Source organism: Rutilus rutilus, assembly GCF_951802725.1.
Source record: "Rutilus rutilus genome assembly, chromosome: 3".
NCBI classification, from domain to species: Eukaryota; Metazoa; Chordata; class Actinopteri; order Cypriniformes; family Leuciscidae; genus Rutilus; species Rutilus rutilus.
Genome location: NC_140211.1, coordinates 56598235 through 56616150, shown reverse-complemented (window position 1 = coordinate 56616150; position 17916 = coordinate 56598235). Strand labels below are relative to the sequence as shown.

Here is a 17916-nt window from a genome sequence, read left to right as displayed (position 1 = left end):
CATCCCAAAAAAAAATAAAAAATTTTCGAACGGTAGTGTAAAACGTTTTCAACATTGATAATAATCAGAAATGTTTCTTGAGCAGCAAATCATCATATTGGAATGATTTCTCTATAGGTTTTAAGGCTTTAGTAAAAATGATCTTTCATTGCACTTAAGCAATACATTTCCAGACGTTGATTTGTTAACATAACCAGCCCCTGAGGGCCAGGACTGTGGGATGCTGGGACTTCACACACAGTTACTCATTACTGTCACGTTTATGGTGCCACGAGCGACAAACAGAGTTACTCATTATATACTATAAATAAAGAGTCATGTGACAAAGGCATCACACCCTCTTTATATACAAGTAGAGGTCAAACAACAATCAACTATGCATCAACTAGAGCAGGGGTTCCCAAACTTTTTCGTTCTAGGACCCACCTAGACAAGTATAATCAATCGCAAGACCCACTTGCACTGGTGCTACCAACTTTATCAGTTGGTCGCACCAGCATGATTTGGTCGCACTTTTTTTTTCTACATGCAATGGGATTAATCAATGCATGCTGATGGTCTTAATCTGCATTCCCTAGTTTTGCACTGATGTAAAAAGACTGACAGTGACAAGCCTTCATGTTAGCAAAATATTTTTAACTTTTAACTCTTAAAAAAACTTTTAAAAACATGTATGTTCTTTAATGTTTGATTATAATTTTACCGTCTTCACATAGGGATGGGAAATGATAAGATTTTATCAATAATAATAATGCCACTGACGATTCTGATTATCGATCCGATTCTTTAACGATTCTCTTATCGATTCTTGATAGCACTGTGTGGAAAAATGTAGTCATATGGTTTTCAAATAAAAACAAGGGGTTTTATTTATTTTAAAGCTTAAGCTTGAGTAAGCAAACTGTACTTTTTATGTAATTTATGTAATAAATAGAACTTTATTGTAAAGTGTTACTGATTCAGACGTCTCCTGAGTTCACTGTTGGAAAGATTAGTTGTTTTATCCATTCATTAAAATGAATCGTTCAAAGGAGTCATTAGTTCGCGAATTGGACGTGTCATGCGCGTTGTGTGATTATCCCAGCAGTTAGGACATGGACATCCAAGATTTGTGTCAACACAGAAAACATTTCATCACTGGATAGTTTTTTTTTCGTTTAATTGAAGTGTTGTTTTATGTCAGCTGAATGTCTGGGACGCTTTTCAGAGAAGATAAGGCAACAACTTATTTAGCACAATTCACACCCAGCGGTAATTGAGGAAGAAAAAAAAAATCTCCGAATGCTCCACATGAAACTTTGGTCTTCCGACCTTTTACCACCGTGTCGATTTATTTTGATTAATATGTGCGACAGTGCGAGGGAGAGAGAGCAAGACAGCGCTTAGTTTGGAGACGGTGAAGTCTTTTTTACACTTTCGCCTGGCTCCGAAGAGAGAGAGAGTGTGCGCGCGCGCGACCGAGTAGCCTACTCTCTCTGCTCGTTCTTTCAGTTAAACATGCACTGTGACTCTGTCACAAGCGCAGCAGTTCATCTACATTACTCAGCGATCAAATAACACTTTGGCGGGCGCTAAAACTCATAGTCGTTTGGTCATTAATCGGACTGGTTTTGTTTCACTCATCGTAACGTAAATTTAGCTGCAGCTAAGTGCCTTTGTGCGACCCACCTTTTCTCACTGTGTGACCCACAAGTGGGTCGCGACCCACAGTTTGAAAACCACTGAACTAGAGAGATGACTCAATGTTGGAAGAATGTGCCGATTCCACTTCTCATCTCCCAAACCAAGTACTGGTGCTGTTCCTCTGTAACTAAAAACTGCTGCTGTCACTCCTGTCCTAAAGAGTCCTGGCCTCGACCCCTCTGACATGGCCAACTCCAGACCAATCTCAAATCTACCATTTCTTTCGAAACTGCTTGAGAAAGTGGTCACTGAAGGTCACTGCTCAGCTTCAAACACATTTGTCCTCCAACAAACACTATGAATGTTTTCAATCCGGTTTTCGCACCCTCCACAGCACTGAGGCCTCGTTTACACGGCAGGTCTTGATGCCCCAATTCTGATTTGTAACCTTTATCAGATCTTTTCGACCGTCCGTTTACACGTTCTTTCAACTGTGACCCATATCCGATTCATGTGTTTACACTTGCCATACTATCTGAAACATCGCGCATGCTTAAAGGGGGTTCTTGCACAGATGGATGGACGTGAAATATGCTTGATGCAAGCTTTGCGATATAGCCGATGCGAAGTTCGCCAAACATCACCATAATTTTGAGGCGAAGGAGGATGAAAAGTGCCATCATCATTGCGCATATGCTTCAGTTATTGTGCTTGAGAGAGATCTCAGGACTGGTGGGAGCATATTGTGGCGGGCTTTAAGAGCAGTAGGGTCCGAAATTTTAGGATGAGCAAGCCAACCTTTGTTGTGTCAACGTTTGTCCACATTTCGTCGGGCCATCCTTCCCTTTGCAGATGCGCGTCGGGTTTCTCTCGTCATTAAACCGCGGAGACGTTGCCTAATGCCTCAGAAAATACGATCTGCCTGTTTACATGACAGTCGCATTGGCACATATCTGATTTATATCTGATTTATTTCCACATATGAATGAGGCCTGAAACCGATCTGGAAACATCCGAATGCATGCAGGTTTTTTTCCTGTTTACACTGTCATAGAACGCATCCGATCTGTGTCACATGTGAGCGAAAAATCGGAATTGGGTCACATTTCACTGACAGTGTAAACGAGGCCTGAGACGGCACTTCTTAGGGTTGTCAATGATCTCCTTATGGCCACTGACTCTTTCTTTTAGACATTTCCTCTGCATTCGACACAATCTCTCACAGTATTCTCATCTCATGCCCTATCCTGGTACACCTCCATTACATTCACCTCCATTGTCGGATCGCCAGCATTACATCCCTATCCGCCAGGCTAAGTCCACTACTGCCTCTGTCCCATACGGTGTTCCCCAGGGTTCTGTTCTTGGGCCGCTTCTCTTCATCATCTACATGCTCCCAATTAGGTAACATCATCCGTCATCATGTCTTTAAATTCCATTGTTACGCAGATGACACCCAACTATACATCCATTCTCAACGCAATGCTCCTTTCCCCACACATTCCATATCAGCTTGTATTGATGATATAGATGCTTGGATGACCTAGCCTGGGTGCCAGCCCGAACCCCGCCCACAAAATTTTTTGGTCGGGAAGTTCGGTCTGGACTCGCTCCGTTGAGGAGCTATTATGCCCGAACAAAAATTGTTCGGACCAATCAAATTGTCAGGGCGGGCTTTATACGATGATGGACAGATGAGCAACGGTAACGTAATCATCCACGTCACCAAAGAGCGCTTGATTTGAATTAGTTTACAACAAAGACGACTGCTGCTGGAGAATTGAGATTTCACGAGTTCACATTTACAAATAAGTCAGATAGAATAAATGCGTATATAAGATTTCACACAAATAAGTCGATAGAATAAATGCGTATATGACGTGCTGTCCGAGGAGAGGGCTGTGGGCTCGGTAGCCATACTCCCCCGTATTCCTGGTTGTGAGAGAACAAGACAAGAGTGAGGATTCGGGGTGGTGGAGGGATGCTGAAAAACTGTCAAGGAGTGTTAGATAAGTTGACAGAGTGAATATGCTTCCTCATGCAGATAGATAGGGTAACGTTAGACATGGTATTGTTTGATGACAAGTTGATATTGGATTGATTATTTGTACGTGCTCCTCCCGAACTTTGTTTATTAAAAATCATGTGTAGATTCCGCCATCGCGTCTGTTATAGAAGATATCGGCAGCGCATTCATTTTAAAAGAGGAACAGAGAGCCGCAACATTTTGTTGGTTGAAAATATGAATGAAGAACATGCGTCATTTACTCCGTTGCTCTGATTGGTTGTAGGTCTATCCAATTGAGTGCAGAGGTTTTTTTTTTCCTGGTTCGGTTGAGACACACCCCATAATCAAATCTCTATGGAGCAGTCTCAGACTCACATTCTGACTAGAATCTGAGTATGACGACGTCAGGCTATGGATGACCCGTAATTTTCTCAAACTCAACACTGATAAAACAGATCTACTTCTTATTGGTTCACTTCAAATTACATCCCGTTTCTGTGTTGACAATGTTAATGTTGCTGGAGTTTTGGTTCAACCTTCCACCACTGTCAAAAACCTTGGTATAATCTTTGATTCCCTCTCTTTCCTTCCTTCCACACATCTCCTCGCTCACTAAGTCTGCCTTCTTTCACATTCGTAATATCGCGCACTTACGTCCATTTCTGAATATCAGCGATGCTGAGACCCTAGTTCACGCTTTCATCACTTCACGGCTTGACTACTGCAATTCTCTCTTCTATGGCTTACCCAATTCATCAATAAATAAGATCCAATATATCCAGAACTCTGCCACTAGGGTCCTCACATACACAAAGAAATCTTCCCACATTACTTCATTGGCTTCAACGCAGACTTCATTGGCTACCCATTCACTTTCGTATTCAATACAAGATACTCCTTATCACATTCAAAGCACTCCATGGTCTTTCCCTCAACTATATTTCTGATCTCATCCATCCCTACTCCCCAGTTCGCACACTTAGATCTTCCGATACCGGTCTGTTGACGATCCGTAGGCACAAACTATCTATCATCGTTTGGTGGAAGAGCTTTTTGTACCGACTCTCTGGAATTCTATTCCCCAACACATCTGCGACCTTGCATCATTACACGATTTCAAAACCCACCTTAAAATGACCTGATTTCTGTGTATAGGTACCTCTATCTATTATGTTATCAATCTCAGTTTATTTGTATCGTTGCTATGTCATGTTTATTTGTACTTCATTGTAAAGCGACCTTGAGTTTTCTGAAAGGCGCTATATAAAAAGTGTTTGTTTAGGAACCTGGCACATTTTCTCCCTTAGTTCGGTCCAGAGAGGCACATATGAACACAGAAATTGGTCCGAGATTGGCTTAAAGTGCTCAATGCATAAAACTGAGAGAGGCCTGTGTGTAGCTCTATATAGCACTGACCTTCACACCATATTTGACTTTTCCTGCATAGTGTTTAATGATGAAGGCCGGCTCCATGACTGCAGGAAACTCAATATAGTCGTTTCGCTCATGCTGACGCTTGAACTTGTCCAGGAGCGTCTGATTGGTGGCCTGCGGAAAGCTGTAACGTACAGAGAGTGCATTAGAACAAATAGAGTTTTTCTGCAATAAAATATGAATTAAAATATGCAATAATTGCGATATGAAAATGATTTCACCAGATGACTTGATTAGCTCTATTTGGAAAGGGTTAATCATTCTAAAATGATTTTGTAGGCGAATGAACCAACATAGAAAATAATAAACAAATGACGAGGATAGATAAACACAATAGAACAAAGAAAACAAATTAAATCATTTTAAGGTAAATCTAACAGTTTTCAGGTACAGAAATTGAATAATCAAATGTAAAATAAAAGTGCATAGTCTTCACTGTATTAATTAAATATAATTAATCTTTGTTAAAGCTACAAAAGTGATTTTCTTTTTATCTTTTGTTTTTTGATTAACATTAATGACTGAAGCAGGAATATTAGGCTGCTGTCACTTTAAGACCGAATGCACGGATCCAATATACTGATACACATCGGTTTTCTTTCTCAATTGTTTACATCCACTTAATACATAACTGACTGTTTATGAGGACACTCGCTGAGACGGGCATTTTGACATAATTTGCTATTCTCTTATGCACTTGAATGCTTTGCTTGAGTTTTTAAACTGACAGGACTGACAACACGTGCAAATGATAAACTTTCACTCTATGATGGTTAAACTTGAATCGCAGGACCCTGTCCGTACGGATGATGAAACAACCATGATCCCTACTTGCTTGACATCGCACATCATGCAATGTGGAAATCACAGATGTTTACATTTCATTTTTATAATTTAAGCTCTTTTCCCCTTTGGAAGTTTGCTGAGGTCCCCTAGTGAGAACCGGAGAGTGAGAGTGGTCATCTAGGGAGCATGACTGACTTTCTGCAGACAGTATATCATAAACCTGTGCAGTTCCTCTGGTCTTGAGGAGAATGAGAGCTGCTGCCAAAACCTCAGAAAAAAGCAACACAGCCACAGGAAGAGCACGAACGAGACATTAGAGATTTGAGCTATGAGGAGTGTCAGGTTTCCCGCTATTTTAGGCAGAGAGAACCTTACTCTTTTGTTTTTTGGGTCACTACCGTAATCAGATATTTTTGTTTTATTTGATTTACAGCTAAAACATTCAAGTGTATTTCGTATTTACATTCAGAGATTCCAAGTTGGTCTGACTAGCAATAAAATGATACAGTACTTTTATCTCACGCTTCCATTGTTTGCAGTGTAAAAGGTCAGACGTACTTGCACTCCTCGTCCAGTAGGTGGAGCAGTGCTGTGGGCTTCTTGCTGATGAGGTTTATGCAGCCGGTGTTGTCGATGTAATCAATGTTATGCCAGGCAATGCCTTCTGCTCGGTACTCTTCCTATAAGAAACGCAAAACACATTCAACACTTAAAATCAATAATTATGAGGAGTCAACAAAAGATTGACAATTACAGTTTTCCTGGTTGTTTAAGGTTTTGCTAATTTTCAAGGGGTCCTACAATGCTTTTTTTTTTGTGTGTGTGTGTGTGTTCAACATTCTTAAGTGTGTATTGTTGCTGTTTGAGCATGAAAAAGCTCTGCAAAGATCCAAAGTCCCTCCAAAGTGAGTTATTCTCTATTTCAGTGTCAGAGTTTCTGAACTCCCTGAAACGCGTCTCCATTGTAGTCTTGAGTTTTCTTCTGGAAACAAACACGTCACAACATTCCTCATTTAAATAATTAATACGTAGAATAAAGGGGCGGGGCCTGGTTGAGTTAGTTAGTAGTGTGTTAAACTGGTGGTTATGGTGAGGGGCGGGACATTTCTCAAACACGCTCGAAGCGCTCGACCAATCACGACACACTGCTCCAGCCGACCAATCAGAGCACAGTGTGCTTTTCAGAAGGAGGGGCTTCATAGAGACAAGAACTAAACAGAGCGTTACTGACAGACTGGGAAGAGAGGAGCTGCAATGATGGAGAATATGAGGAAAATAATCAACATTCAAGCATGAAAACTTGTTCTAGAAGAGAAAAAAAAAAAAAAAAAAACTTTGAAAAAGGGAATAATAGGCCCTCTTTTTAAAATGTGTGTGTGTTTATCACTACCAAAGTAACATGAGAACGAACATCTCACTAAACTTGTTATAACTACACGGGTAATTCATTTTTTGGCCTGCGACCAGAACAACAAAACAACAGGCCTGCAAAGTGTTTTCACGTTCCTCTAGAGGAGACTTCCTTTTCGCCGGTCCGAGGTTTCATGGTCTTTGCGGTTTAATAATATGAAAGACATTCTTAACATTTTGTAGCTTTTTTTCTCCTCAACTGTTTCCTTGGATCGCTGGGAAAGTAAATGAAACAATAAAGGATGTAATCCCAGTAGGGTTTCATACAATCAGTGGAATCTCTCTCCTGTTTGCACATTAAACGGCAAAATCAGCAGAACAAAGCGGATGATCTACACTTCTCTTTCAAATACGGAAGAGCGGATTAGAATTACAAGAAAGCTTTTTGACTGTAGATTTTTCAGCATGATAATATGCTATATAGTATAATCCTATTCATGTAAGCGAAGTTTGATGAAGATTGATTATTCTTTTTTCAGAGATAACAGATAAAAAGATTAGATTTGATCAGTCTGAAAATGTTTTAAGTCTCATTATGATAAAGTTACTAACCAAAGTTTAGAACTTACAGCAATGGGTTTGTTCAAATCCTCAACCCACAGTATGACTACGTGTACTAATAATCTAACCCTCATCTGAAGCACTTCGGCAACCACATGCACTCTGTTTGGCTGATAAGAGCAATGCACTCAAATAGCCTCCAAATCAAATAAAATCCATTTACAGCATCTCCATAAATGGTGCAATGAAAACGGCGCATTAATAGACTAATGAAAGCATGTGTGGTGTTGTGTCTGGCTCCAGCATGCCTGTATTTATGGGCATCAGATGGCAAGTATGCCAAGAAGGACTTTGTTTTCCTGCCTATAATCGAACACTAACCTACTTCTACTACTAGCACAAATACTAAAACTGTAGCTCAATTCAGGCATAAAATCTTAACTAAATGCAAGTTAATTTTTTTCTCAGTCAAACATTAACTAACGGTCATACATTATGAATCTGCACATTCCATGTTTCGTGTAGATAACCTGGGTATGGTCTATATTAAACATTACCACACGGCATACTTGGCAGTAAACTCAGGATGTGAATTCATTCCTGACATCTGAATCCAAGAGTTTCCAACTCGTAGAGCAATTAAAGCGTGGAACTTGGCAGACGCGGTGAAATTCCTGTACTTTTATCAAGGAACAAACAGCAAAACTGTTGTGGCAATGGGAATGAATCCCGTCAAAAATGCCATTAACAAAGAACATCAAAAATCCTTTTAAACAAAAATTACCCAGAATCCCTCAGTGTGGGTTCAGACTGAGCTCTCCATAACCGTGATGCAGGGATGACATATTTTTCGTAGGCCAAAACCCGGAAATGAGTTAACGTTTTAGCATTTCTGGTTCCATCATCCTGAAGTCAATGGGTTTATGGTTAAATGACTGAAATAAGGTGAACACAGGCTCAAGATATTTTTCATGAAGAATTGCGAGAAGTAATCAGAATTGCATGATATAAACTCACAATTGCGAGAAAATGTCAGAATTGCATGATATAAACTCGCAATTGCGAGAAATAAAATCAGAATTGCGAGATATAAAGTCACAATTCTGCCTTTTTTCTCAGAATTACGACTTTATATATCACAATTCTGACGTTATAACACGCAATTGCGACTTTATATCTCGCAATTCTGATTTTATTTCTCGAAATTGCGAGTTTATATCATGCAATACTGACTTTTTCCTCAATTTTTCAGCTGTGCTAGTTCCGGAAGCATTTTTTCCATTCATTTCTCCTATAGAGATTTAAAGCATTAAAGCGTTATAAGCCATGGAGCCAGCCAACCAGCTACGAGGTGAATCAAAACATTACAAACGTTGCAAAGAAGCAGCAAAAAAGTATTTGATAATCAGACAACAATACAAAAGGTACAACTTAAGACTGTGAACTTATGACTTTAGTGAGGGAAAGAACAACAATCCCATGAAGCATTGCGGACAGCATAATGGAATTACAAACAATGGAGAAATATAAAACTACTCATTATGTACACACAGATATTCAAGTATTTTGAGAGCATAGGAGTGGGCGGAGCTAAAGAGCTCTTGCTTGTGGCAATTCTTTGATTGGTGGAATTTTCTGTACAGCATCATGGGTAATGTAGTTTTCACCACAAATTCCACTGTTAAACATGATTATTTTAAATATAAGCTGAAATAATGCAGGCTGAAGGCTTCAATAGAAGCAAATACCATCGATTAATAACCTCATAGCTCACAGCAGGGCTGTCTTTAAAGATTTACAGGTTATTGTAAAAATACATTTTCCTATGGAGAAAATAGAGAGTCATAGAATATATAGAGAAAATAAATATTGAGAGTCATGGGTAAACGACGCCATGTTGCACTATATTAATGGATTCATGGGTAGATGACGTCATGTTTCACTATATTAATGGATTCATGGGTAAATGACGTCACGTTTCACTATATTAATGGAGTCATGGGTAAATGACGTCATGTAAACACCGATTGCTTGATGCAGTTACAGTATCATCAAGCAAACCAGCATGCGACTTCAAAACCACAAGTATATTATAAAAAGAAGCAGATTTGACTTTGATCACACCTTTGACTTGGATCATTTGTCACTAGAAGTGCTAAACCCACAAGTGATAGTCTGTTATTTACACATCTGCATAAAGTGACACGTCCGACGACAGCGTGTGATTTATGTTGATAAAATGCACCTTGTGCAAGCAAATCTGTCAAAGTTAGTTTATCAAATCTGGACTCTGGACTGACTAGAAACTTAAACTAACAAACCCTCTTTGAGCAAGCATGTAGTTTGAGGTGCGTCACAAAGGCACGGCTTTGACAGGCTGTCATTACCGTAATTGGTTGCCTCTTTAGTCATCCTAGGAGAACGAACTCATTGAGAAAACACACATTATTACAGAGACACAATTCTTTGTCTGGGGTTGGAGTAAAACAACCCTTTTTATTGTCTCATTATCAAACGGTTTATTTTGTGCGAAACTCTACCTCACATGATCACACAGCCTGAGGCATCCATCAACACGACCTATTAAAGACTTCAGTAATGATTACAATTCCCTCGTTCTGTAGGATGAATTGAATTATTTTCAAGGAATGTTTACCCTCATAAAACACAGATATGGCCCATGCCCAAGTCTCTATGACATTCTGGTCCCTAAACTTACTGAAGTTAGTCTAAAGCAAGCAAAAACACATATTTTCCCATTAATCTCCATCAGTAGAATATATAATCTAGGCTGATTCAATGATATTCAACAATATTATTTTTCTGTCTGCATTGACACCATTATATGAGAACTGAACTGAGCTGAACGATGATATCACTGTTTTCTCCAGAGCGGCTATATATATAAATTAACTAAATGAATAACTTTTTTACAACAGAAATGAACCATCACTGAACTTACTCAAGCTGAACTGTGACGCTATTTTCTTCTAGAAACAAACTTTGTCGCATTATTTTCCTGTTTTCACTGTAAAGCTGTGATATTTCACAAATAAATCAGTTATTAGGCTAAAATCTTGAGTCGTGTGTGGGGAGAGAAGCTGATGGTTATCTCAATAAATGGATAAATAAAACATTACCTGCTCCAGCTTAAAGATGTGCTGGTTGAAATAGTGCTGAAGTCTCTCGTTGGCGAAGTTGATGCAGAATTGTTCAAAGCTGTTGTTCTCATAGTCCTCAAAGCCAAAGATATCGAGAACCCCGATGGCCAGGATCTGCAAAAGATGATGAGATGCAAGGAACATTAAGAACAGAAAGGTACTAGGCATTTTAAAGCGTTCTTGTGTCATTGTGGCAGTAAAAAACTGTAGGGGGAATGTCTGCGTTATTAAACTAGATGTGTTGTCAATCAGCCAGCTAACAATATGTCTACAGTTAAAGGGATATTTCACCGCTGGTGTATTTAAATTGGGTGATTTATGTAGTAGAAATGTGAAATTATTTTAGAAGTCGGTGCCTTCTAGACTGAGAAAAGCCAGAAATGTATTTTTGGCTCATGTGGATGAAAGACGACAACTCCCAGAATGCACTTGCTTCGCTGCCCTACGAGGCCACTCCCAAGCCACGCCTCCCGGTTACAGAGGGCAGTATCGGACGAAATGATACAACTAGGCCACTAGTCGACTCGAAACTGAAAAGACTGCGTTTTATCGTGAGATCCCCCTATGGGCGGGTTGAAGACATGCGGGACGAGCTCCTCCTACTGGCTGGAGTCTCTCGCCTCTGGACAGAAAATCCTCCGATTACGCTAAATTATGATTTTTGTGTCATCTGAGGTTTTTTTTCCAGACACACAATACAGAAATCTCTCGTCTCAGGGGGACATGAGGGAGGGAAGCACGGTCACTCGAAAATACTACCGGGTTACTACCGATACAAAAGCGCAATGCTAATCGGTGAAGTATCGCTTTAAGTCAACGCTTGCTCATCAAGATCAGGGATCTACAGTGTGACCATTTCAGTTGCATTTACCGTGTGTGAATAATTAGTTGAGTCAAAGATTAACACTCTCCAAGTGCCAAATGAGAGCAGATTCACAAAGGCTGCGGATTTAACAATGTATGATAATTTGAGCTGCACCGATGAAACGATTATCGGCAGAGAAAAGCTATTATTTTCACTACTGTTTAAAAACAGCTGATGATCAGGGCCGATTATATCCGGTTAATAAAAAGGGGATGAAAAAAAAAAATGTGTCAGACTGCAACTCACACTGTGAGTGAAGAAAGTCTCTCGTGTGTTGAATTTAGAGCAAGTTAACGCGACAATAATGCATTAACAGTTAGAAAATAGCGATGTAAAAGCAAGCTCTATAAATCACTTGTAGTTCAAGCCAGGGTTGCCAGATCTGCGTTTTTTCCCCCATCCAACAATCACAAAAAGCTTTGTCACTTGTGAAAAAGTCTCAATTTTTTAATTTTGTCCATTTGATCACAAAATTCAAATAATAATGGCGTTTTGACGCACTTAAATGTGACATAACAGATCGCTATAATGCCTCAGTGACTCTTTTCTTCCACTTTGTTGTGAATTTGGCCCTTTTCTTTATTTTTTAACCTTTTTTTTTTCTTACATATATTTGTTACCCTGGAAATATGATATGTTTATTGATGAATTATATGAGTTTGATTTCCTTTATTGCATCGTTTGTAGTGACTATCTTGTACATCCTGTTCATCCGTTAATTAACTCCTGTCCATTTACATCGTGTGAATCCATGAACTTAATGTCATGTGAATTACCCAAGACTTAATCATCCTGAACTTAAAATAAAAGTAATCAGACACGCCATCAAGTTTTCTGCAACTCCAACGAACTTTGGATATATCTGATATCCAACACACTTTAATACAAGTAGTGGCATGAGAAAACATGCAATAACAACAAAAGTTATGTTGAAAGATACATCACAAAATACCTAAATTAATTATGACTCATGTAATTGCTTAATCAGTGTTTCAACCGTGGAAAGAGGTCAATAAAACAGCTTGTGCAAATCCAACTTAACATTGCATTTATCTCAGGAAAGTTATCAAATGTTCCCAGTTCCAGTTCCCAGTTAGCTATAAACACTTTAAAGAGGAGCTTATTTACTTTTAATTATTAATGTATGCTTGAATAAATTTGTCATGAAGACAAGTGTTTATGAAACTACCTTATGTGCAACTGAGCTGTATACAAACATTTCAGCTTTTATTTTAGTGTTTTTATTATACCTGAAAATAAAGAGGATAGGCCCAAACTATCATATTCAACTGCAAATATTATAGTAATGTACCAAATGAGAGGGTTTCCCTGTTTAGTTTACAGATTTTTTTTTCCTTTAGAAAATCAAACTAATCGACAGATATCGGTGCATCTCTTATAATCATAGTCTGATGTGCTGTGTGTTTCAGAGTGAAGCACGGCACGGTGTTCATTTACACGCATCTTGGTTCGCTGTAAATACTTCACACACACTCCATCTCTGCAAGTGCAGCGAGTTGTGTTGCTTATAATGTGCATTTGAAAACGCAACATGTGCCAACAAACTTGTAATGAGAATCATTTTTAAATTCATTTTCAACAAATGAGAAGCTTAAGGTTTCCCGCCAAAATAAAAGCTCTATGGTTTAACGATTAAGAAATGAAGACAGTCATAAATATTAGTAATGTAATCTTATTTGTAAAATATAAATAAATATATATATATATATATATATATATATATATATATATATATATATATATATATATATATTTATTTATTTATTTATTTATATATAGATATATATATATATATATATATATATATATATATATATAGATATATATATATATAAAAAATACGGTTTTATTTTGCAGTACAATAGTATTACTATGGAACTAATACTAATACTACTACTATTAAACAAATTAACTCACTGAGTATTAGTTATAGTATTGATAGTATAGTATTTAGTTAAATCTTAGTATTAGCAGTGATTGCCTGTTTTGAAATGAAATAATAGTGTCATGGCCGACCCAAAACACATTGTTATTTTCAGAAAGCCATGTTCGACTGTCAACTACACTTCAGAGACTGAACATTGTGTTTTTGTGAGTTAATGTTCAGAAGGTTAACATGAGCTGTTAAATTAAGTAAAAAAATATTAATTTTGGTTTATCAGAAGGTAAAGTCGCACTATTCTGTCATAACTGATGCTTGCTTGTGCATGTTTTATTGTGGCACATTAAAATAAACATGCAGAAGTGCTCCTAAAAAACACAAGTGTTGAGCCTTGAATGCAACAGTGCGATCTTATTAGCGAGAATGTTCACACACTTATATAAAGTTTATTTCAGGCTTGACTAGCATAATGTTCAGCAGAAATCTGCTAGTGAATAGCTAACAGCAGGGGCTCAGTCAGTGTGCCTGAATATATCCCATTACATAATGTCTCCATCCATAATTTAGAGATTAAAGCAGTGAGAGCCACAGAAAAACAGGGTGCGTCTCTGTCAGATGAACTCATATTCCTGCTGTGTAATGTAATTTATGTCAGGTGACTCACTAGGGCTCCACTCATTCTCATTCGTTTGGGGTTTATCAGTAAAAAATGATTTTACCTTGGCTGACTCTTCCAAGTCCCTTTGGTTGAGCAGGGCATGATTGATCCTGAACACGATCCAGTCGAAAAGAGCGTTGTAGAGAGACTTGGCCATGGAGTCCCGCACCGTTTCAGCCTGCAAGAGAGAGAGAAATGTCCATTTGATTTAATTATCGAGACTTTTTTAACCTACGTTGTTAAATCTATTATACTTCAGCAACATTTGTGAGCTGTAAATGTTCATTTATTAAAAGTGGATAAACCTCTGGATAGATGGGGTTTGTTTATGGTAACTTGTCTTAGCAAATAAATGATGACATTAGGCTGTTTAATGCTCAATATTATGGCACAGACGCTCACAATTCAATCTTCTGTAACAGAGCTACAGCTAAACACAAGACTGATCCAAAACTAGTACAGATAAATCCAAAATAGTTGCATGTTGTGTGCCTCTCAAATCACGAGGATCGTGAACCTAGTCTAATGATTTTTTAGGAACTTAATGCCAAATAAATAAGACTGAATATTCCATAATCATCACAATATTCACTAGGGATGCACCGATATAGAAAATGTGGCCTATACCGATAATTCTTTATAACCGATATATTGGCCGATAAATATTAATCCAAATTTGTATATAATTTTCGCCATTAAATGTCCCAAGCACACAATTATAATGTTCTCATTATACTTTTATGTAGCTTATACGACAGACTTGCTGCAGACTTGACTGTATTTTCCTTTTTTGAAGTGATTTCAATCATAATTCAAGCAATTCAAAGCGACCATGGTGAACAGTGCGTATCTGAAGTGTCTCACTTCAATAATAATCCATTATTTATCGGCTTTAATATATTGGCCAGATGTTCTTATCAGGCCGATATCCATTACATTAAAAATGAACATATATCGGCCGATACCGATATATCGTGCATCCCTAATATTCACAATGTTGGTTAATTTAATATCGACAACGAAGTCATTGCACATATATCTGGAATATACAATATAATCGACCAGTCCTAGTTGGAGGGGGAGAAAACTGTTACTTGTGGTTATATAAATGACTTAACTCTGTATTTGCTAGGCTTTTAAATGTTTAAATCTGTAAGCATATGCAGTTCAAGAGATTTATTAAGTTGTTTGTGAACCTCTGATTTTAATAAAACCGCTGGTCAGTTCAATATTTAAAGATGACAGGAGAACCGAGTCCTAATGCTGGAAAAAAGCTCTGAAAACCTCATGGCTGGTTCTAATTATGATGATGGAGCATGACGAAGCCCATGAGAAACACATTACTTCACTGAGGGGGCGAAATGAAGAAAATCAAAAATGTCACATTTTTAAATGTTAAGTGATGGCCCACTTTAGACATCCTACTATCTATAAGTAACTTTGCAACTAGGGTTGGGTGATATGACCAAAATTTAATTTCAAGATATGAGACATTTTATTTCACGTTAAGTATATAAAAATCATGTCTAAAGTGAACCATCGAAATAAAGTGTTACCCAACAATGTGATTAATCTGATAAATGTTTCTTGTAACATTTGTCCATAATTACATTAAAGGGGGGGTTGATTATGATTTCACTTTTCTAACTTTAGTTAGTGTGTAATGTTGCTGTTTGAGCATAAACAAAATCTGCAAAGTTATGACGCACAAAGTTCAAAGCAAAGGGAGATATTTGCTTTTAAAGATGTTTAAAAGCTTTAGCTCCTGTAGCTCAAACAGTAGAGCGTTGGCGCTTGCAACGCCAAGGTCATGGTTTCGATTCCCAGGGAAAGCAAGAACTGATAAGAATGCAAATGTGCACCTTGAAATGCAATGTAAGTCACTTTGGATAAAAGCGTCTGCCAAATGCGTAAATGTAAATGTAAATAAAGTGCTTTTTAAGGACTACAGCAAACGGCTGGTCGGGACTACACGACATTCCTCCAGGGTTAGTGACATCACCAACCCTAAAATTTACATAAACCCCGCCCCCAGGAACACGATTTATAGATTATCAAGACAGAATATGCTAATCAATGACTAGAAGATAACTACACATAAGCTACATAAATTCATCAACTAATCATTCAGAAATGTTGTCTACATGTTGTCACTTCTTGAGTCTCTCCATCATTGTCTGATTCCGTTTGAACATAAAAGGCTAAATTTGTTTGAAATTTTCAGTGCGTGTGTGTGTGAGGTAAAAGGACACAAGCTGTTGAAGCTCCGCCCTCTGTGCCGGGAGCAGCAGCTCATTTGTATTTAAAGGGTCAGACACAAAAACAATGCGTTTTTGCTCACCCTAAAAAAAGTGACAACTTTAACATGCTATATAAAAATATCTGTGGGGTATTTTGAGCTAAAACTTCTCATACACACTCTGGGGAGATCAGAGATTTATTTTACATCTTGTGAAAAGGGCATTATACCACCCATTTAACAAAAAGACTCTTCAACAAAACATTTCTTCAATTGCCTGACTTTTAACAACGGCCAGTCAAAATATCATCCAAAATGACTTTGAACATGAGCAGATGAAGATAAATAAATGATCAATTGCTGTCGATATTCCGAATAATGTGACCCAATATTTAGCTTTTATTCTGGCGAACTGTTTAATGTTTTTAAAGGAAAATGTTAAAAGGCAAACCTGTTTGTTGCTTACCTCAGCCAGTTTGTATGGGACGATCAGCTTCTCGCCCACGGTCACCGTCTTCCGTGTCGTCAGAGCCTCAAAGAGCATTTCCTCCTTGACCTGTCATGATGCAAGACAAGTTTCTCATTTTAACTCTTTAGGCACAAATAGATATCTAACTTTTTGGTGAATGATTTAAGGGTCAGGTCAAAAGATTTGGATGCATTCATTCGAACTGTATCCCAAATCTCGACTTCCATCAGCAATAAAACACATGAGTCACAAACTACAGCTTTAATACAAAGCCAGTGTTTAGTTTCATAGATGGACAAGGAGCAAAACATTACAAGCACCAAGCAGCACTAATGGCCGTGAGAAAGATTTCTTTTCAATTGTTGACTTTGGGGCCTGCAATGTTGAGTTGTCCTTTAAACATCCGGTAGCACTCAGTAATATTGGCTTTTGAGGTTTCTTTAGACTGTAGCACGGCCTCCACCTCTATACTGTAACATTGATAATATAGAAAATAAAAACAATACAGCTATACTCACTATAATAATAATGACTCAAATGGTTAGAATCTCAGGAAATAAACCATAAACTTCGCATATAACAACTGTTACGAATCAAAGTCTGCACACACAATGCCATGGACAGTCAAGAGACCTCAACACAGGCCAACACTCGCTCATTCACATATTAAAGGGCCGACATGAACCCAGCGGTGAACTGGGAAAAATATGCGGCTGGTTTATGCACGCTGGGAAAGATGTCTACATCTAATATAGTGATTATATAAACTCGTTGAGTCATTCAACTGTAATCGTGAACAGATGTGTAAGGGCTCAAAGATTTGGACTGGCCTCATCTGAATATATTATAATGATTTCGA

At 38.1% G+C, this 17916-nt stretch overlaps 1 protein-coding gene across 8 annotated transcripts in view; it reads right to left on the bottom strand.

Annotated features, from left to right (window-relative positions):
* The window catches only part of myo9aa (myosin IXAa), a 205631-nt gene that overhangs the window by 56310 nt on the left and 131405 nt on the right, over positions 1–17916 (bottom strand). For all 8 annotated transcript variants that reach the window (XM_084405057.1, XM_084405054.1, XM_084405056.1 and 5 more), the window contains 5 exons: positions 17055–17144; positions 14411–14527; positions 10903–11037; positions 6410–6531; positions 5048–5189 (listed from right to left, as the gene is read on the bottom strand). In XM_084405057.1, the coding sequence (XP_084261183.1) occupies positions 5048–5189; positions 6410–6531; positions 10903–11037; positions 14411–14527; positions 17055–17144 (606 nt within the window). The remainder of the gene's footprint in view (positions 1–5047; positions 5190–6409; positions 6532–10902; positions 11038–14410; positions 14528–17054; positions 17145–17916) is intronic.